We start from the raw sequence: 23133 nt of genomic DNA, 5'->3' as shown, positions 1-23133 counted from the left end.
AATAAATGCGGCCCTGTGTCTCAACGGAGGAGGCTCAAACTATTGTCCTCTCTTTATCATTGTCAATTATTTTTTATTTTTGCAGACCGCTAGATACTTTGTCTTGATAATTCTCGTTACTGCTTTTCAATTCTAGATAGTGGAGGAATAATGTTTCTCTGTTTTATCTGATGCAGAACTCCAGATATAAGCTAATGAAAACAACAAACGTAACTCTGGTTGGGTTCACAATAAATCCAAGTATTCAATTACAACCAGGATCTATTTTGTTACCTGCAAGCAGTAGTCAATTCTCTCCAGGATAGTTGAGAAGTTCGGCCTGTCCTCAGGTTGATGCTGCCAACTTTGAGTCATTATACGATACCTGCGGACACACAAGAATGAGTCTCACAGGAAATGTGTTTTGTTTCCTGTGATGCTTAAGCGCTGATTACAGCATATTCATTTTAACACAGCATTTTCATCAAAAGCCTTATCTGGTTTTTTCCCCTCAATTCAAGTCTATTTTTTAATTATTTTTATTTTTATTTGATGAATCTCTCCAAAGTGTGTACAATACTTTTTAGAGCTGGGCACTTGACCCTTTTTTGCCAGTCAGCCCCTTGCCCTGCGGCCGCTTTCTTGATACCTCCACCCTTTGGCCTTATTCATAAAACTAGTCAGTCCCCGACCCCGTTCTGGCACGAATAGGTTCATCACACGCACATGGGCCGGACTAAAATCAACCACAGGCCTTTTTTAAAATTTGCCCCACCTCCCCAAAAATGGACATCCGGAAGGCCGGCCAGCCCACCCCTCCCCTCCCCGCCAGGACAGACTTCCCAGCTCTGATAGTTTATATAACGTAATTATCACAGAAGAACAGTGAATACGTTCTCAAGGACATCAATAATAGCTGCCTGCTCCCATTATTTCATTCATTTGACTTCTCATAGATTGCAGATGAACTCTGCAGTCATCACACAGTAAAATCCTGACATTTGGCACTGATATTGAATCGTTCAGTTTTTTCCATATAATCACATCTAACGAATATTCTAACCGGCCATATTGATGTGCAATGAGGACTAAAAGGACATTAGTCAATCGTGTCTGTCATATAGGCCCTGTCCCATCATAATGTTGAACCACTATGACGGTTCGCATGCTTGAGTTCTTCTCATCAGATAGCTGCGGCAAGTACTAAAAACAAGGAGTGAGAGCGCTACGGAGCAAAGACTCCCAAAACAGTAATAGCTTTTGTGTCTCCTTCAACGGGTTTAAAAGTGCTTTTAGTATCAAGCTTGGAGTACCTCCTCGCTCATGAGAACGCTGCACTCAGAGCCCTGATCATCTTTTGGTCCATCAATCGCCAAAAGCAGAATGGGTAAGGAGTCTTCAGATGCTGTCGACAAATCCTCCAGTATGACATAATTGTCCTCTCTTGTGCTTGTGCTTTGTGACCGTGTGCGTATACACACTAATGTGTTTGTTTTCCTTTGTTTTAATCAAAAGTGCAATCGTAATGATTTATCACAATTATTCGTCATGTTAGCCAAATGTCTGTATTGTTATTGCCTGACTTTTTAACAAACAATATGTAACAAGTTTCAATGACGTTTTAAAACTAATGGATTCTCATTTTCAACGAAATTAAAATAAATAAAAAAATAAATAAGCCAAGAATTCAAAAATTCCAAAGGGCTAACTGAATAAATCTGATATTATCTTTTGCAGACTCGTATTGGGTCGTTCTTTTCAGTGACCCAGAGTGAATCGATCACTTCCTCAAATGATTCGTTCTTTTCTCAATTCATTTGTGTTAAGCCACGCACATGTTGTGAATCACGGCGAATGCCTAATCAGCCGCCAGCGTCACATGGAGGCGGGATTTAGTGAACATACTCTCACCCTATTGGCGCATACGAAGGAATCAGCAAGGGAACTTCTTGTTCGTGAACGATTCAGTCCATGCAGACGGATTTGTTTTGGCTAACTTATTGCCAGATAAAAAGACATTGGGACTGATTCACAGAGAGCCCAATTGTGTGGCAACAGGTTCCAAGCGGTGGAACTCGCCTTATATAACAGAAGGCTTTGTACGCTCGGATGGCTTTCACTATGGAAAATTTGGGGAAGCTCTGTCAGCACAAAATAAAGTTAGGAAAATGCAAGTGTTTGCCGACGAGTTACAGAAAATCAATGCATCGTTCTGATAACTTTGCGAAAACCAGCAACCACATACGAATAGCAATGTAATGTTTGATTAAACTCAAGTAGTAGGGAGTATTTGGCCATAATTCACAACACTTTTGTTTAAAACTTGGAACAGCACGCCTGAAAAAACGCTCAAACAAAAACAATCTGTCTACTTCTAAAACATGGCAAATAAACGTGGCTTTTGTCAGTTTGGCAGATTTAGTATACCAGAATCCACATCTTGTTTTGCATGGGCAAATCTTTTTAAATCAGAGCTAATGTGTCTGCAAAGCACAAGTATATTGGCTCATCGTGGGTATTCACGGCACTTTTTTCCCCCTGAGCCTCTCTAAATCAATTAGAACATTTCTTTTGTGTTGATATGCACCACATGTGTGTTCACATTTACATACACAGGCCCAGGGCAGTTTTTGGGGGGGTCCATTCTCCCACCGTTGGTTACAAAGTCCAACACTTCTTGGTTACTACGACTCGGATAAGGCATGTAGCCCAGTGAGAAAATCTCCCAGAGCAGAACCCCAAATGACCTGGCGAACATGGAGTGGAAAAAAGAAACAGGGTGAGAAGGACAATCAGGACATCTCAGAAGCGCCATCAAAGGATAAGTGGGGATTTATATATATCTGAGTTGGGAACGCTGAAGGACAGATGATTGTCGGGATGGCACCATGCGTGCAGAAGATCAGAATACGGCACAGAGACGTTGGGGTGCTCACCAAGTATCTGTTTTGGATGTGAAGATGCCCTCCATGAAGGCTTCAGGTGGCATCCACTTTACTGGGAGCATGGCACGACCACCTTTCCTGTAATAGCTTGCTCTACACGCACGGACACACAGACAAAAACACACGTGCAGTAATTGCAACAGAACCATAATACAATGAAAACCAGCATTAATTTCCTTTGCCGTTGCCATGGCAACAGTCTCAAACAGTAGGATGAAAGAAACCTGACATGCATAATTAATTCTGTGCCGTCAGTGCTCTGAGCCAAACACATTTTCACATTACAAATATCTTGGTGTGAGGTACCCGGCGAGAAGTGGCAATCTATTGCGGGAACGAGGCAAAAGCGTTTTTATTTTTTTTTCCCTGGGCCAGGCTGCGTCTTGCTGTGCTGTTCTAATGGTTAATAATGTTGGAGGTCAAAGCCAAATTCATGCTGGCCTGCTTGCTCAAATCACCTTCTGAGTGACACTTCAGTGTCCTCCAAGAAGAAAGGACTCATATCAATATCTAAATTATGAGGTGTCAGCTAGAGCGGTTTCTCAGGACAATTCTAGCACCTGTCTTCAGTGTCATCCTGATCACATGCGACTCTGTGATCCTTCTGCTGTGGCTCTTTTTAAAATTAATTTAGTTCATTCAATATTTAAATATAATTCTAAATTTGAAGATGATGGTGCTCTTGTAATAAAATAAAAACATTTAATTGATCCTTTTTTTTGCCGCTCAAACTATGTGTCATAGCTGCCAATATTTATTGAGCGTTTCGACTGCCAGTAGGTAGACCGTGGATCATTCCAAGAATAGAAAAGTTTGTGAAGAAACCGGAAGATTGAATTCTGTGTGCTGAACTATATTAAAAACAAACATTGTTCAAGCCTCACGGATGACAGCTTACAATCGGGTGTTGCTGATGAAGGTGGCGTCTTACAGCCTTGACGTGCCGATGCAGCGCTGAGGTTCAGGAGCAAAAATAACGAGCAGGTAAAATAAATACTTTAATTGGCTGTCATTTTGCAACTATGTGCAGTGCAGCATTGGTGATACAGTCGATTGACAACAGGTGGGCATTCATTCTCCGAAGCACACCTTATGTCCCCCCCCCCCTCGTATTATTCTTTTGGCTTGCTGACCCCATGTGATAGGGAAATAATGAAATATAGTTGTTGTTTTTTTTTTATTATTTGAGCACTCATGGGTAATATGGGTCCATCGGGGTATGGGTGCAATGTGAGCTGGACGGTGGCTGAAGGCAGGAAATTTAGCAGTTCAATCCTCGGCTACAGAACCATTGACATGGAATGTCACGTCTCTGTCAGCGAAGCAGCCCAAGCTAGGATGCGAGGTCGAGAAATCCCAGATAGAAATAGTCTGACTCGTCTCGACATACAGCTTGGGCTCTGGTACTAATCTTCTTGCGAGGGGTTGGACTCTTTTTCACTCTTGAGTTGCCCGCCGGAGAGAGGCGCCGAGCAGGTGTGGGTGCCCCCCCTGGCTTGGTGCCTGCACATTGGGGCTTCACCCCATTGGACGAGAGGGTGGCCACGCTCCACCTTAGGGTGATGAATCAATTGTTTTTTTGGGGTACTTCAGTGATGCCTCCCTGATTTCCCTGGAAGAGCTGGACAAAATGAGGAAAGTCTTGGCTTTCCAGCTGCAGCTGCCGCCCCCACAACTCGAACCCAGATAAGCGATTGTGTATTACATAGAAAGACATTCTGACGTGTTTTCTGAGCTTGCTTGAGTTGGGCAAAAACCGAAAGAGAAGAAAATGACACAACAGGTGACAAAAACAAAATGTCTCGGCTGTTCCAAGCTAGTCAAATATTCATTAAAAGTGGCTTTGAGAGCCTCACCTTTAGAAGTAACATTTATTCTTCTCTTAAGGGGGAAAACGGCAGCGCAAAAGATAAGCTGTTTTAAAAGTAATTTGCAACAAAATACGCCCTTACACACAAAAGCGCTTTCTAAATTGCAGCTTTTTCAGCAAATCAGTCGAAACAGCTCATCTTGATCAAACCCAATCACAGTTTAATGTTGCATTAGCCGTTTTTGCACTGGTGCGTCTTTGCGCTAAAGTAAAACTGCACCAGCTTTCAGATTTGATCTTTGTGGAAGTTGGCAAGTGTTGATCTGGATTCACGTTAAAGAACACGTGTGGGAGGCACGCATTTGCCTTTCTTGTACAACAATAGAGTTTTGACCTTGCAGGATGCTGGCACCACACCAGCTCAAAGCAAACTGAATACATGAGAAGATAGAGACAATTGTCTGCATAAATATGAAATTCATGCCCCTCACTGTTTCATATGTCTGAGAAGGCAATTGCTCATTTTGTCAGTGCCATTTAACGCCAATGTAGGGATTGATCAAAACGTTTACGCCCGGCGACGTTAATGGGATAGTTGATGATGTTAGAAAAGCTGATTGCTTTGAATTACATGCCAGATAATACGTAGTCCTCACTTGCGGATATTATCCCAAAACACTTACAGGCTTGGGTGCCTCTTCTACCGAAAAGGGACTTGGACAAGAAAGCTTATTAAGTTCAAATGAACCCATAGTTCTTACTGTCTGCGTTGGAGTCAGCCAGGATTCTTCTGATTGGATCCATTCTGTTCCATCTCCCAGTTGCCAGAGTTCTGACTCTGGTCGTGTGTGCGTGTTTGGGAACCTTGCAGGTTGGTGTGGTCGGCAGCTGGATCCAATTTAGCCAAGCGCTGCTGCTTCTATTTAAGACGGCCAGACATGCCAAGACATTGCCAGTTTGTCTTCCCTGGGAACCCCAATCGACCAACGTTTCACGGAAAGAGCCTGAGCTATGTTGGTCAAGGTTGAGAAGCTCCAGCAGATATATTCAGACATGCCTTGACACCTTCTGGCACCGGTCCTCTTGAGACATGGTGACTCTGTTCCATTCTGGAGTTGCTCATGGTGAGAGGCGTCGAGCAGGTGTAGGCATACTTCTTGCCCCCCACGTCGGGGTTCGACCCGGTAGAAGAGGTTATATCCTCTAGACTCCACACAGATATGATCCAGTGGATCGAAATTGTTCCATATTTTGCATTCGATGCAAAATTGGTGAACAACTCTTATGTCATAATTTGTGCAATCCATCAATGCCGTCATTGATTGGATCCGCAAAATAAGCAAACACAACTTTGTTCAACCCAGAGTTGTCCTGTGCTGCCATAGTTGAGCCTGAAAGCGTATCCATTTTTGGCCTTGTCGTGCGTTTTTTGAGCGGAAAGACTTCTCCGCGCCTTCGACCATCCAGCCACAAAGTAATAGCATTTTTTTGGGGACCATTTTATTTACATAAAAAAAGTACTAGCTGCATCAAGCGTGTTATGTATTGAATTGTAACATCTCTTTACAAAGTTACATGACGTCAGGCGATGCGCATTCACAATCACAAATGCCAGCAGCCAGGTGTGTTTTTTGTTTGAACTCACATGGAAATTGTTGTTGACCGTTGTTGACCACTGACAAGAGATGGACTCAAGTCAAGTGTCAAGTCTTTGACCCACTTGCAAATCCTACTCTCAAGTCACATCAAAGTTAAAACATGGGGTCAAATCCCAAAACAGAACTACTCCGCAATTGATACTTAACTGAATAAGATGAACATTTTCAGTGAAAATCTAATTGAAGCCATTTCCATTTTCTTCAAACAAAAACTATGATCTTGTCATTAACATAATAAAGTGTAACTTTGCTGAGGTAATTTGACTGAAAGTGGTGGTTTAAATAGGACAAAATAGAAACTGACGCATACAGCAATATTATGCATACAGGAAAGGTCGAGAGAGAGAGAGAGGTCTGAAAAAAAAGAGTCATGTCAAGTCTCCAGGAGAAGCGTCTAAATCGTGTCGTAAGGATCAATTTAAATCTCTCACGTGTCTGTGTCGCAAGTCCCTATCTCGACCATGGTTGCACGAAATCTTTGCGAGATATATGGCGGTCATACCAAATGTGTCTTGAGCTATTCTCGCAACACGATTACGTATAAAGTCAAGTTCGGGCCGAGACCTGTACAGCGAACACGTTAATGTAATCCGTCCGGGATTACATTAATGTGTCCGTAACCAACACAACAGTCAAACAAACGTGTGTCCATTTGGGCACCACAACATCCAGACGCTTTCTTTTCATTTCTTTTAGACCCATTTCTTACCTAACCATGCTGAGCTGCAGAGTAAGAGGATTTTATCGAAGTCTCAGAAAATGTTTTTTACACTTGCTTGTATGCTGTCTGTTGTTATTCAGAAGTGTAATATACAGTTGTCTGCCCGAGTCTGTTTCTGCAACTCTGCCAAGCGCAAAGCGAGTACGATTACAAAAAAAAAAAAAGTATGAATGGGATTCTGTTAAATTTTGTTCAGGGTTGGCACATTTGCGGAGCAGGAACCCATTTAATTTTGGCGGTGTAACTGAAAATTAAAATGCAGATAGAGGAATGTGTTTTCTGTGCTGTTTGAGTAACAATAAATCCTCACTCAAGAATAAAAATACAACACAGCACAATTTTTCCACTAATAGCAGACACCAACCATAACCAAGGTGAGCAATGACAGTCCTTTCTGTGAGGAGTTCGCATCTGCTTTTCCCACAGTTTGTTGCTCCATTCCAAAACCGTGCTTGTCAGATTAAATGAGGACTTCAAATTGGCCAAAATATGGACGTGAATTATTTTTTGCGAACATGAGTGGTGAACGATTGCTTCCACAGATGTGCCCAATGTGACTGACTGGCGACCAGTCCAACGTGTGTTATGCCTCTCACTCAAAGGGTGGGATTGTCGCCAACTCACTTGTCGTCCGTTTATCAGGCGTCAACTCGCTGTTAGCATGACAGATGTTTGTCTTTGCTGTGTTTTAGTGTGTGACTTCATCATGTACTGCCTTGTTCTTGGCAGCACTTGCTGCTGATGACAGAAACTTCCACTCGTCGCAATGTGATTTGAGGAATACATTTTTTCTCATAGTTTGAATATAAATTTGCTGTATCACATTATATTGCAGATTTGGCAAGATTAGTTAAGAAAATCCCCACCAAAGCAACGATTTCTTTGGTTTATAGCAATTATTTTTATGTATTTTAGGTGGTCTACTTAAAGGGGAGGTCAACCCCCCGAAAATGATTTGCAATAATATGTTCTATGTGGCTTGACTAGTCTAAATATAACATTCGGGTTAATATTGCGTTTGTTGAATAAGAGTTAAGCAGCAAAATCCACCCGTTTTTAGCCATTTCAGGGGTCACCTCTAACGACTGAAAATGACATCACAGTTGCTCACGGCTCAGGTAACGACCAATCGCGGCTCACCTGTTCTCTGAAGCCGAGCCATGATTGCTCCTTACCTAAGCCCTGTGCAACTGTGATGTCATTTGGAGTCAACAGCAGGTGACAAAATGGCCGTCCCTGAGCTGTGTAACAACGGGTGGATTTTACCATTTACCTCATATTCCACAAACACAATATGAATCGGAATGCCGTGTTGCGACTAATCGGGCTACTTACAGCGCATTATTGATAAGAATATTTTTGGGTTGACCACATGTGGGAAAACAGTCCCAGTTGCCAATGCGCAGCAGGCAGTCGGAGCGTTACTAATTTAACCACGTTTCTTGGTCGCGTAGTCGTAACTTTGTTTTTTTTTCTAGCAACAAATGACTTTTCAATAGTGAAGCTAATTTTATAATCACATAGTGTGAGTACAGCAATGTTGACGGAAGCTAAATTTCTCCAGGCAGTTTTAAACTTTAATGCATCTCTCGTGTTTGATGGCACGTCACGTACTTTTTCTATACGGTGCTTCTTGCTACTTATGAGTATTCACTGAGCACTTCCATGTTCCGGTGTTTACTGTGCAACCCTCCATATAGAAGCCTCAGTCAACATCCATGATATCCAGCACAAATTTAAAGACACACATTCAGTTTTTTCCTGACAACAATCACCAAAACTAGTCCCCACAACTCAGAAAATTAACAGCTTGCAAAATAATAACTAGCGCATTTTTGGGAGCAATAGAATAAAACGTAAATTTGTATGTGTGTGTATGTGTAAAGTACAGGTATATTTTTTGTGTGTTGAAATATATTTTCAATGTGCTCAAAAAGTGTGTTTTCATCTGTTTGGGTGTGTTGAACGCATGTGGCAGGTGTAAATCTACAATTATTTGATATGGGCTCTATTGTAGCATAGATTTACACCTATTGCAGATCAATCTGTTATATTTTATATGCAATATTTTGGGAAAGAGGCATCACATAACATAATTGACTCTACTTTCAGTTCAATTAAAATGCTTTTTTTTTTATCCAGAGAAAATCCAAGCAATATGGGCAGAACATGCCTGTGTCACTTAGTCAAGATTCAAACCAGTCCTTCTCACTGTGAGGCAGAGGCGCTCACCACCGGCTCCACCGTGCCCCGCTGACTAGCTGTACTTTTTTTTTGTAACATTATTTGTGTGCCCACATGCGTGCGAGGCTGAATACCAGCATGTGCAAGTGTGCCTGTGGCTCTCCTCTCCGAATATGAAAAAAGCTGACATTAAGCTCCATCTCTCCCTTTACCGTGACAGCCTTAAAAGGACTTGCATGTCCCTTGTCACACAAATAAGGGCCACACCATGAAACAGCAAATACAACTTGCAGACAGCCAAGCGGCACTGAGCGCGAGGTGCCCTCTCATTCTTCTGCACATAAAAGCAGAGATAAGCCCAGTCTAAGCACATCTGCTGCAGGCTGCAATATAAAAGCAAAATCTTGGCGAGGCACCTGAAAAACTGACATCAGTAATTAAATCAAGCTGGCCTAATGTGGCACCCTGAGGGCAATGGAGCAACAGCCTTAACCGGATGTGACTATGGAGCCACCCCGGTCCTCATCTAAGACTTTTCACAGAATGCTGCAAAGATATTGCTGCATGTTGTGACACAGTTCCCCAGCTTCAGTCTCTCGCAGATGAAAGGCTGGGATGATTTCCCTGCTGAATTGGGAACTCGTGGCATCACGTGGAACTGCACTTGGCCGTATTAAAATATTTGATTTGTGAATAATGAGATGTTAGTTGGCTACGGGATGTTTGCTGAGATTAGAAGATGGACTTGGAAGCCCCTTTGAGTTGCGCTTTAACATTTACAGATCTTAATGAGCCTTAGAGACAGTGCGATAATTTATAGACACAGAGAAAGAATGTACACTTACTGGAAACAAACTTAGGTGCATGCAGTATGTACAAACTAAAGAAAATAAATCAATGCAAGATTTTTTTTAAGGTTCTGCTCGGACTACAAAGGTTTGATGATTGACACTGTCAGATCTATTACTAGAGTAATTGTAGTTTGCACTTCTGTAAAAATGGCATCCCTCTTTGCATTGTGATTTGTTTTCAACGTTTGGCATTAAAAACAAAGCAAGTGAAAACATAATCACGATGATCTTATGACGATATAGCAGTAGCGACACTAGTGTATGATGTGAGTGTTACAACAGCAGTTCAAAGCTTAACAGGAAGCAAATAAAATTTGCAAATTAATTAACAATCCGACTTTTGTATGCCGAGCATTTGAATTTTACAACTTTGCGACATACTCGTTCAAGTGTATAATTAGCCTTACGGAGTGCAGAAATCGATTTTTAGTCGATGATTGTTAACTGGAAAAACCATATATAAACCATCTAAGGCCTATAAACACTGAATAATTTAGTTATGGTTTCTATCCGTGGGGGGGGGCTCAAGTCCTGTCCTCGAGAGCCCCTTGTCCAGCCTGTTTTACATGTCTCCCTCCACCAACACACCTGACTCAAATGATTAGAGTCGTTATGAGGCTTCTGCAAAGCTTGCTCATTTCAATCAGCTGTGTTGGAGGAGGGAAACATGCAAAAACAGGCTGGATAAGGGCTCTCGAGGACCGGACTTGTTCACCCCTGGTTTAGATTGATGCTATATAACTCTCGAATATGTTCCGGTGAGAGTATAATTAAGTCTGTCCAAATATGTATCTACCGTTATACAGAAAATATTGCCACCATAATGTTTGTGAAGGAATCTGCAAAATATAATTCATTTGTGTTACCTGTAAATATCCCGAGCCATTCCAAAATCTCCAATCTTGGCCACGCGACCTAATCCTTTGCACGTCAGCAAGCAATTGCGAGCCGCAATGTCCCTATAATAGGAAAAACACACACAGAATCAAGTGTGAAAATGTGCATTGGTTGTTATGTCTCATCTTTTCATGAAGTTTATCAGAGTAGTTCCTATATTTGCATGTCTTGCACGCTTGAAACACAGGCACATGCTCCCACATGGAATCTGAAGTTTAGTGTAGCTTGCAAGTTGCCATCAGCATTGCTGGTAAAACTCATCGCTTCCTGCAGTGCTTTTTATGACTTAACACACTTGCATCCGGAGAAAAGATTGAAGTGCAGCCTATACAAGCAGAGTGACTAAGATGAGAAAATACATTCAAGTGTTCTTTTCACAGAGCTAGGTTTGTTATTTTTTTGGAATAAAACTATTTCAGTGCACACAGTGTTCTCTACTCTTGTGTTTGGAGCGGGAAGAAAACACACTGTACTAAATCCTAAGCCGTGCAACTTTCTTCAGAAGCGACATCGAAGAGCAGAGCGCATGCATCTCTTCATCAGGCGAGACAAATGGGCACCAGGACTAATAAATTGCCAGAATTGAACGTCAAAATAACAACATGTGACACACTGTTCCAACGGAATCACGAGACTGGGGCAGAGCTGCAAAACACACAACTGGAAGCAAGATGACCGATCACAGCATGCGCGTACTTCAGACAGCCGTCCTCTGATTAACGCCGATGTGAAATGACACAATGAGGATGTCGTAATAGCTCAGACTGATTTAAACAGAGGATTTTTTTTTTTTATGACATGGACTGCAATGTTACATTGCTTTATCATGCCAGGAGGTTGAAAATGATTTAACACAATTTGGATGGAATAATTCAGTACTAAACTCAACACATTATTTTCTCTAAGAGGCTTTTTGCTTTAGTGAGATGTGGGATGCAATTTCCAGTTTACTGTTCGCATTTTAATGAACAGTTACTTAGCAAACAATTGACAGTAGCTCCACATGGTTACCAACATTTGCGGCCTAACAACAATCCTATTCAATGCCCGGCAGCATATCTATTTTCTAGTGGGCCTGTTGTGTTTCTTTCCTTAGGTCTTCCTGATTACGAACATCATGTGGCCACATACTCGCAAATACACTCTAGTGAAGACAAATGCAAGCGCCGTAGTCCTTGTTTAATGGCACGGAAGAAGTCATGCTAATGATTTGCTTCTGCCGGTAGGCAAGGACGAGCCTTGGAATGCAGTAAGAACCGTCACAGACAGCAAGTGGAGGCCTTCAGGGAAGGGCACAGAACCGTCGTGCGTGCAGCGCAGTAATGGGAGGACAGCCACTTATTAAAACAATGTTAACAGGCCTCACATTGTAGACTTTACTCACAGTGAATCCGAACGAGTTTCAAAGGCTTGTTTTCCAGCGGCATTACGGAGAACTGTCTTTGTTATTGCAATTAAAACGTTGTTGTTGGGACTATTTAAAGAGCGTTGCTTGCATTGAACGGCGCTTTACTACCCTGAGCGCAGTACTTCACTTGTGATTGCAATTCCTATTGCGAGCTACGAGCCCATTCAAAGGATGGATGCGATGGAACCGCTTTGTTGCCATTTGTCCATCTGAACTCGTTCGTTTGCCCTTTACTCCACCTCGAGTGAACGCACCTTCATAAAAGTTGTAATGATCGGCAAGGACAGTGTTAGCGTCCATTTCAATACGCAGCAAGACGGGGCCGTATAGAAGGTCAGTGAGCTCTGTAGAAGACGCAGCCATTAGGTGGATTGATGGGGCTTTACTGCTCCACGTTGGAGCAAATACGCTTTAATAGGCCTCGTTTGTCAATGGCTAATACCTGACCTGAAAGGGAGATGAACTTCAATTGTCTTGATGTGACTGTGGGAGGAAATTTGACCTTTCCCCATATTGACCTATACTTGACCTTCCATCTGAGTGTCCATAACGATGATTTGGGAATTTTTTTTTTTTTTTTAACTCCAGGTTACATCCATTGTTTTCCAAACACAAAGCTTCAGGATATAAAAGGGATATACTGTGTGTGCCTTGGATATACGCCATAAATACAGGGCCCCGCCTGGCTGTTCTGATGGTAAACTCCTTATTTGTCCTCTCAACTTTAATGTCAGAAGCAAAATGTGCCCTTATGTTCCACTTGAGCAGGCGTAGTCATAATAAACAGAAGAACAATTTCTTGTTTATGCAATCTGTGAAGATCATTTCCATCATTTGCATTCCATATTCACAATAAATGCACGCATGTATCATTGTTTTCTTTTCCCATCTGCTGGATCTCTTAAGAATACAAATTGTGTAGCTCATCCTTATGCTGTATTTGTCCATGCCAAATGGTGTGCGTTTGTGTTGCATTTGCATTTAGAAAATGTGTGCATTCAGATACCTGTGGATAAATTGGTTCTCTTCCAGATACTGGCAGCCTTTGGCGATGTCTCGCGCCACATTGAGAAGGTCAACCATGGTCAGGCTGGACGGTTGCTCCTAAGGGAGAGCAATACCAGTGCATTGCATTCAGACATTCATTAAGAATGTTTCTGCGTGATTACAAATAAAAGAGTGCATTTTTGGAAAACAGATTTAATGTAGAAAAATGTATTTGACGGCACGGTGACTCTCGTTTCACAGTCAGAGGTGCTGGATTTGACCTGCTCTGCTTGAAATGTGTATTTACCCCGCATTTTGTGTGATTGGACTGGAAGTTGTCTCTAGGTGTGAATATGAGTTGGCTATATGTGTCCTGAAATCGACTTGCGACCAGTATCGTCCTCTCACCAGGTGTGCCCCAGTGCAGAAATCAAAGTTTGGTGTGAACCGTGAGCTCAGTCCCATTCGCAAAACTTTAAGATGAATTACAATTGGGAGCCAACGTTAGGGACCTCTGTCTAACTGTCTTTCTTCAGGCAGTTTCAAATTTTTTAAAGGCAAACTCTTACACTACTGGCATCCAAATTGTGTATATATTTGCATCAAGAAAAATGATGTCTCACCAATCGAGGTCTCATCTCTCTAAGGAAGGTCTTGAGGTCTCCTCCAGTCATCAGCTCCAGCAGTATGAACCTTGGCATTGCCTGCAGGCTGACCCCTACGCAGCGCACAATGTTCTGGTGGCTGAACTTACTACAGCAAGAAAAATATAGGAAAGAAAAGCAATGGATACGGTGGCTTTGCATGAGCAAATATTTTTGGAGAATGGACTAAATGGCTGGTACCTGATGATTAGAGCCTCCATAAGGAAGTCTAGTTCATCTTGTTCTGAGCAAACCTCAGGGAGAGTCTAGTTTTTCATACAAAAACATATGAGCTCATTTCAAGGAGTGTGCATAAATCAAATAGAAGGAAACCATTTTGGAGTGTGGGGTGGGGGGGGTGCATCACCTTAACTGCCACATGAAGTGGACTGGGTTCGCCTGGTATTCCCACTGCCAGCCCCTCGTATACTTCACCAAACGCACCATGACCGAGGCCCCTGGAGAGAAATGTGTGAAATCCACAAAATTTTAGGGCGAATTTTCAAATAGCTACAAGTGGAAGACACTAACAGCAGCCGATTTCTAAAGTTGCGATGGCAACTAGAAGTAATGCATAAGTGGTGTTTCCATGCAGTCGTGCAGTTTTTTTTTTTTTTTTTTTTACTTTTCTGCTTCATTATGCACTCCAGGATAGTTCGCCAAAAATGCAGCTGATGAGGATCCAACTAAACCATAAATAACCTCCCTTTGCATCCACTTTCATTGGAGTGCTGGTTGCGATGATATACTTTGGTCGGGAGACGCTACACACAAGGCTCCTCTTTGATTGCTCGACAAGAGAATTGTCCACCAGACAATTACCCATGTGTGCTTTGTGACAGAAGAAGGATTAAAAGATCTTTCCTGCGTGCTGTCCGCATATTGCACTGTATGAGTCACATTTAATGCTATTTTTATTATTGTTGAGTGAAATTATCTCACGGGTATGTTATGATCGGAAGGAATATGCATAATTACACACCACCACACGGACACCAAGTTGTGTCGAGTTGATGTCACACTTTTTGCAACTGACACGACTATCGCCATCCTGCCTATACACACTCTGCAGTGTAAAAAAAAAAAACAAGACAAGGCATTAGATGGTGACCCGAATGATACGTGCTGTGATTGTTAAAACAGACTCGTTTGGCACAGTGGGGCGCCAGTGGTGAGCATTGTTGACTCACAACAAGAATGTTGCGTATTGGAAGGATGGATTAGTGACAATTCAAAATTAGACCAAATTCCTTCCTTTAAGTTTGCTGCGCCAGCATGAAGACAAGAAAAATATACTGGAGTTCATTGACTGACTTTTTGACAATGGAACCGGTCTGAATCTGACTATGGATGGTTGTTTGTCTATATGCGACTTGTATCTGACATGTGGCCAGTCCAAGGTGGACTAAATGACTCAGGGCAAAATCAGCTGTGATAAAAAGCTCATCCAAACAACTAATGAGGAGTGGTATAGAAAATTATCTTTTATACCACTCCAATTGTACTCCACAAGCAGGATGCCAACAGGTGGGTGATATTTCTAAACCTTCAGAATCTCTGACAATATAAAAGCAGAAAAATGAAGTCTCCCGTATTGAGTCCATTGGTTTATGAGCCATAAATATTACACATACTGTGGCAAGCCTTCGCCTTACGGAGGAGGTTGCGTGACACAGGGAGAGTTGATTAATGACGGCAAGAAGAATTAAACACTCTGTAAACTAAACCTTAAGCTGAAGCTTAAGTCCGTTCGAATTGTTTCCACATAATAATTACATGTAAGTATGGTTGGATATTTTATTTTGATGTCTTACTGCAGTGTTTATGCTAAGGTTTAAAATAGCCCCAATAGTAATTTCTTTGAGCCCATCGATAGCCTTTTTTCATTGAATTGTAGAATTAAGAAAACATATTTATTTTAGGAAAAAAAGGCTATGGCAGTGTGTTCGGAAAGGCAGTGCACGCTCTTCTGCTATTCATGTGCGAACGCATCCTATGTTCTGACCAGGGGTGGGCAAACTACGGCCCGGGGGTCACATGCGGCCCGTTAAACGTTTTAAACGAATTTGAAAAAAATTAAATGAATAAACCTTGTTAATGTTTCATTTTCTAAATACTGTGGTTTTTCAAAGACATATATGTTGTTGTCATGCTTTTGTTCACTTTCATTTAAAATTAAAAGTATTTTTTTTTCTCCAATGAGGTGAGGTTACCAAAACACTCCATCCATCTGCTACGCTGTCAAATTTTAGAACCCATTGTGGCCCGCCAATCAAAAAGTTTGCCCACCTCTGTTCTAAACCAATCAGCAGCTCGTGCTTGAACAATTTCCATCTCTACCAAGAGACCAGAGCACGCACCGGCACTCTGTTTTTTGGTGCACTCTAAATAACTGAAGAGCAAATTTCAAAATGCTATGAGTATCCGAACAGTTAAAGTGAAGAGCATATTCCTGAACGCGACCCATGCAACGTTCAAAGTGCTTAGAATGAAAAGATCTACTAAATAAACAGCTTGAAGAAGCAACACTTGTGAATCTGCTGAACTAAACACATTCAGTGCCCAGCTCTGGTCAAAACTTTACAAAGTAACAATCTCGATTAGCAAAATTATTGCTGGCACCACACAGAAATAATATGTAACATTTTCTCCATGATAACTTCACTCTCTTGAGCAGAGCACATCTGAATATCAATCCAAGTTCTTCAATGTGTGAGAATTACATTTAAAAATGTGCGATCTTGGTGTGTTAAAGAACTAAGAATGGATGAGAACATCATGTTCCGGGGATTGGGAACATGCACAAAAAACCTTCAGGGGTTAAAGCTGGGGGATCTTTGCCAGACTACTCCAAAGTTTATGAAAAGTCAAAATTGGCCATCATAGAACACATAGTAAATTCTGACTGCCACCAACTTTAACATCGTGTGTAGTTATATTCACCTGGCGAGGGAGATGTTGCGCCGTGGCACTTCCTTCAGGTCGTTGACTGACGCCGTCTTGCCAGCAAAGCAATAGTTTGGATTATAGTCGGTCATGATGGTAGATGCCCGCAGTTTACTGAGCTTGCAGTCTGGACTCTGTAGCTCCAGCTGAATCGACTGCAGCTCTGTGTGTTTACGTCTGTACACTGGAGAGGAATATACACATTTCTCAAATTCATTTCATTGAATTAACCAACTTTATAGCCGTCTTCTCATTGACATTTCGTCCTTGGAGAGACTTTTCTCTTTCAAATTTAGTCAGAATGTAAATGCATTTCAGAACTGTTACAAAATCACCAAAAGCTCGATGAACTCACAAATGAAAACAACTCATTCACGCAGATGAATGTAAAAGCAGCTCAAAGGTAGATGACACAGCCACGGACCTGTGCTATAGACACATCAGTCCAAGTGAGAACAGTTAATGTGTGCATTTTTGTTCAAATGCTGTATGTTTAGAGGAGCTATTTAACAAGTGCCGTCTACTGTGGAAGAGTTGTCGGCCTCCAGCTAAGCTGCCATCCATCATTAACACATTTCACTGGCGCACAGAGGTTGTCCTCACCCCCTGCCTTGCCAGTGAGCATAGGTGGGAGTAGGAATGCGTGTGTGTGCGTAAGCTCGCCACTCCAACTACGAGTAGGAGCGTGGGTGCGCATGTGGAGGAGATGAGTGCATGTCTGGCGATAATGGTTCGAGGGCTGCTGGGCAATTGGATCTGTGCACTGGCTGTAAGGCCTTCTTGTTCTGACAACAATATATTAAGTGCTGTCCAAGAGGGACCGGGCTGAATGTTGCAGAACTTTGTGCGCGTGGGTGGGAGGAACGCATTTCCTGTAAATACGGAGGCAGAAACTTGAATACTTGCAGTCGTGTCCTGGGGATCTTCTCCCATACATAAAGCCTACCTGTTGTTGTTGTAATATTTTGTCAGTAACTTCTACAAGTCTCAAATTCATGACTTGAGCATATTGTTGCATCGTTTGAAGAAATTGTCTTTGCACTCATAAAATGTATGCATTTCTGTTCATTGTAATCGCATTTCAATCTTGCTTTTGCGAGGATAAGAAAAGGTTACCTAGTTTGTGTCTCCTGTCTCTTTTTTTACTGTAGGATCGTACTACGCTGCGAGAAAAGGGAAGATGTCTGTGTACATGGACGCTTGGGGAGTTGCCAGTTGCATATGGCAGACGATGACAGTGTGTTCATGTGATTATATACACTCTGATCTTCTGGTTGTATTTAATTAAGTTGAATTAAACCGCAACTCTTGTTTTTTTCTTTTCTTGTCCTCTCTCTTGTCTACTAAAAAGGGTTAAACATTCTTCTATGTGATATACATGCACACACTCCCCACCCACATTACGTACACGGGCAAAATGTGAGGAGTTCAAGTAGACCGAGCCGAGGAAGACGCCACAATTCTTTTGTTAAATTCATACTTCACTGAAGCTCTTAAAGGGGAAGTCTACCCCAAAGTTTTCGTTACAAGAATATGTTCTATGAAGGCCCACGGGTTGAAATATTGCATTCTGATTAATATTACATTTGTGGAATATGAGCTAAACGAGTATATCCACCCATTTTGATTTATCATCCAGGGCTTGTTATTTGAAAATAACATCACAGTTGCTCAGGTAACAACCAATCACAGCTCTCCTGTTTTCTGAAGCTGAGCCATGATGGGTCGATAGCTGAGCCCTGAGCAACTGTGACGTCATCTTCCGTCGACAGGGGGTGGTAAATTGGCCGTGAAGGAGCATTGAACATATTATTGCAAGGACTGTTTTGGGGTTCACATCCTCTTTTATCAAAGCTAATCCTTTTTTTCTTATACAGTATCTGTAAAGGCTAAATAATGTTCAAGTTGCTTATTGTTTTTGCAAATTGTTACCATCTGTCATATTTCTCGATTCCATAATTTTTGTTATGATGAAAAGATGCGCCAAAAGAAACCAAAAAAACGGCTACAACCACGAATCAACTGTGATGCATATTGGTACTTGTTGCGTTCATCATTACTTTCAAATGTACATAATTTCTGTATATACACCAAAAGACATAGAAACAGAGGTACGTTGTCTGACCATTTTCCACACCCAGCAAAAATTGGCCTGGTTACAGAGTAAAAATGTCCGTTCAAATTTGTTCCGAAATATATGTGTGACAGGAAATGAGAAAAATTGAGTGCCACCTTGCGTGAAACCTCCCCTGTCTCATTTCACTTTCTTTTCTTGTGCACCTATTTGCTGAAGCTGCCCACACAATAACTGAGTGATTGATTTCTCTCGCTGATTCGACATGATCAATCGTCCAGAAAACTTGCAGACAAAGGCTGACTATTGCCAACGTGCAGGACTCACTGAAAATACTACACAAACGTCCGCAAGGAGCTACTTTGACCGATAGCCGCCCGTCGGCTCACTTTGTCAGGGGCTCACCACTTGGTTTGCTTGAAAATATATTGGATCTAGATCCTCCCTAATGAAGACTTTTGTCCTAATTAACTTCACAGTGACAAGGAAATACAGCATTATAGTGGGCAAATTCGAGACGTGACTAGGAAAAGGATTTCTATGGATTTGTGTGGTGGAGCCCGGTTCTAATCTTAACTCAGGTCCTCCTGTTTATAGTTTGCATCTTCTCCCTGTTTTTGTGCGAGTTTTCAGCCATAAGCAAGCTCTGCGCGAACAGCCAGACTGTCATAACACTGTTATAATCATGACATGACACCTGTCATGAACATGACTGAATCCTTATGACAGATGTCATTCGGGAAATGTCACATTCAAAGAAAGTGTTACCAAAGTCTTTTTAAACTAAAAAGACAATTGTTTTGGGAGTTCAAAGCGGTTGTACACTGGTGGTTTCCACATCTATCTCCAAAAATTGTTAAGTGCAGCCTTGTTTATAAAACATCTGTGCACTAACATGCCATTTACCAGGAAAAACAATCGCATGGAAGTTGTCCAATTTGTAAATCATTCTCAAGTAAAAGTATTAACGAATTTGCCTTTTTTTTTCACACAGTGAGTAATCACCAACCCATTTATTGGTTCAACGCTTGTGGCGGACTGATTTCAGAGTGACAACAGCATGCGATTCTGGTATGTGTGAACCTTGACAAAAAAGCACAGGTAAAAGGAGGAAAACTCTACGAATGCTGTGGCCCAGTCCTAAATGATACTGGATAGATAGAATCTTTGGGTTTTTTTCACCGGCAATGCGACACTTACTTATCATGACTCCTGACACGGCCAGCAGGAGGGCAGCGATGAGGGCCGAGGTCCCGACAGACAGACCAAGCGCCAGGTGCGAGAGAGATGGCTGGGGGGGCAGCAGGGACACGTCTGCGTGACAAGGCAAGAAAACAGCGTTCCAGTTGTTACCTTCCCAAGAGAGCTATTAACATTCCCTTCGCCTCTCTGATCCTCTACTTAATTAATGATGTGAAAGAGATGACACAACAAAGCTTGAGGGTCTGTGCGGCATATCAAGTCCTTGTTGTCTTGACGGGAAGATCTCATTGCTCTTGTCCAAGCTGAGGTACAAATCTGCCTGCCGCGAGGGAGCATATTGAGATGGTGACCTTTTCTAACCGAGTGACATACAATCATGCGCTGCTGGTCCTCGCAGAGAATAGATTTGCAAATCATCAGGGCAAGGACAAGCGCTAGTCTGTTAAGATATTATTTGGATGGAAAAAGCACTTTTATATTGATTGTAATGATACTGCCCCATATCGATTCATTTCAGATCAACATTCATGCATTCATTATTCATCTGAGATCACAAATCACAATTGAAGAGGCAATTCCGGCTTCACAGAGGGTCACCGACAGCCCTTTGTTACATCTTATCCCGTGAGAGAGCTCATTTTTACTGAAGGTTGACACGATTTTAATAGACAGAGCCACTTGCAAGCGCTCAGGATGGTGAAGAAAATTTCTAAATCCGCTTTAACTTCATGAGGGACGCTTTTATCCGAAATCCTTAACATGATAAGAGGTTTTATCACGCTGTAGCAGAGATAAATGACTAATCTTGGGAAGGGACTCAACATGTGGGCAACAGTTGCTCATCACACTATTAGGTACAGTGTGATTATTCCAAACGTGGATGTGTAATTTTTAATGAATAATAAAGACATTTAAACATTAACTGAGATAAAGATTCACTTAAGTACTGAGCCCCTAAGACATAATTACATTTGCAGATTAATTCATTTTTTATTCACAGAGTCACAGTTCATTAAAAGTACACTTGGATTCAATTCAATCTCTCCAAGTATTATGACTCCAACCCCGCAGGGGAAAGCGAGATGACATAAGCCTCACACCTGTAGAGTTGATGCAAGACATGCCATCAGGTGCCAGGATGAGCTCATCATCACAGTAGCAGACAATGTCGCCGTTTATCTCGTGGCATTCGCCGCTCTCACAGTGACTGCAGTTCCGAACCGGACTGATGATCACCTCTCCATCGCTTTCCATTGCTAAAACACAAAGAGAACAAAAGGGAATGAGGATCGTATTGTGTATACTCCAACTCTACTCACTGTCCCATTGTTTAAGTAGACAGCCACAAAGATGAGGTGTTTCTAAATTCCCAATATTTTGTCCCATCCATGTAGCGAGAGTCAATCAAGTATGAATAAGCAACATATTTTGGCGAGTAATGTTGAGGCGCCCTTGATCGCTCGTATCGCAACTGGTTGAGAATCACTATAGTGCATTAGAGAGAAGACAGCTCGTCCGCTATTTTATTCGATGATGCAGGTGAATTTATCAAGGAGGTAATCAGCCGAAGCCTTTGGCAGGGACCAGATCCATACATACTTTGTGCCTGCATAGCAACACAAAGCGGCTCAACGATGCTAACGAGCAATCACCATCTGGTCCTTTTTCGACAACAGTCACAGCACATGACAAATGGCTCCAATATAATAGCGTGCAATATTTTGGATTGCAACGCAATCGTATTCATTTGTACTATGTTGCCCTCATCAGGTTACAATCAAGTTTGCATTATGATAATAAACCGACCGGCCACAACTTTACCACTTAAATGATATGTTATGCAATAGACGATTTGAAATAATAATAACAATAATAATGATAATAATAATGAGAGGGAATCATTTAACAATATCAACAATTTTGTGATTTTGTTTGTACTGGTGAAAAAAAAAAACTGTATTATGTCACACTGAGAGCAGTTCTTAACAATTTGACTCTACTATGTTCCGTGATTTGCATTGTTTTCCACTCTGGCCTCACTATTGCTGGCTTTAATTGGTGGGCGGAGTCCCCGAGCAGCACCTAACTGCAATCAGTCAAATGCGCCTATCGACAATCAGCACTTATTTCGGTGCGGCTCCAGTGGAAGGTATTTATGACTCAGTCTTGTCAGCGCCAGGAGTACTTAAGGTAGGTTATTTTATGAAGTGCTTCTGTGACATTTGTCTTCCATTATTCCTTCCTGTGTTTCCACAAGTACTTAAAGTAGGTTTCTGTTTAAGTACTTGATGTGACGGTTATTTTGTGTTCTGATTTTCTGTCCTGTGTCGATAAATGTAATCATTTTTGGCATCATCTGTATCTTTCTTCCACTGTGGCCCCGGCGTCCATCGGCTTTTTGTTGGTTGAAGAATCCACAGATTAGAAATTTCACGATGACCGTTTGTCCTTTTCAGTTTTGGCTTGTGTCTTACTTGTGTTCAAATTTTTATATCTGTGTGGTGATCCACTCGTTAAAGAATACTTAGAACAAAGTGGACCAGCCAGTCGTGAAGCAATTACACCAGGTTTTTTCCGACCGTGGGTACTGCTGTGTGCACGTTCTATTCTCGGGTTTAACTTTGTAGAACACCTTGCGGTTGGAGAGAGTGTAATCTGGATTTTCTTAATCAAGATGCTGTCCCCCATATCCTAAGTGGGAAAAGACGTATAAATGAATGACTGTTGTCAACAACAAATGAAAATATTTCCCATTGAAAAAGAGAAACTAGGAATGACCAATTATTAAGGGAGGACAAGATCCAAGATGGCCCATTTCTCACTCAC

General features: G+C 41.8%; 1 protein-coding gene across 3 annotated transcripts in view; it reads right to left on the bottom strand.

Moving 5' to 3' along the window:
- alk (ALK receptor tyrosine kinase) overlaps positions 1-23133 on the bottom strand; it is a 306393-nt gene that overhangs the window by 4370 nt on the left and 278890 nt on the right. For all 3 annotated transcript variants that reach the window (XM_088294165.1, XM_088294324.1, XM_088294243.1), the window contains 11 exons: positions 21408-21563; positions 20305-20418; positions 17028-17214; positions 14452-14542; positions 14286-14350; positions 14064-14193; positions 13460-13557; positions 11015-11107; positions 2916-3017; positions 2592-2726; positions 274-364 (listed from right to left, as the gene is read on the bottom strand). In XM_088294165.1, the coding sequence (XP_088150291.1) occupies positions 274-364; positions 2592-2726; positions 2916-3017; positions 11015-11107; positions 13460-13557; positions 14064-14193; positions 14286-14350; positions 14452-14542; positions 17028-17214; positions 20305-20418; positions 21408-21563 (1262 nt within the window). The remainder of the gene's footprint in view (positions 1-273; positions 365-2591; positions 2727-2915; positions 3018-11014; positions 11108-13459; positions 13558-14063; positions 14194-14285; positions 14351-14451; positions 14543-17027; positions 17215-20304; positions 20419-21407; positions 21564-23133) is intronic.

Source organism: Idiotropiscis lumnitzeri, chromosome 1 (genome assembly GCF_059441095.1).
Source record: "Idiotropiscis lumnitzeri isolate Australia: NSW breed Sydney's pygmy pipehorse chromosome 1, RoL_Ilum_1.0, whole genome shotgun sequence".
In the NCBI taxonomy this organism is placed as follows: domain Eukaryota; kingdom Metazoa; phylum Chordata; class Actinopteri; order Syngnathiformes; family Syngnathidae; genus Idiotropiscis; species Idiotropiscis lumnitzeri.
Note: the sequence above shows the minus strand (reverse complement) of the source record. Positions and strands in the feature narration are given on the sequence as shown.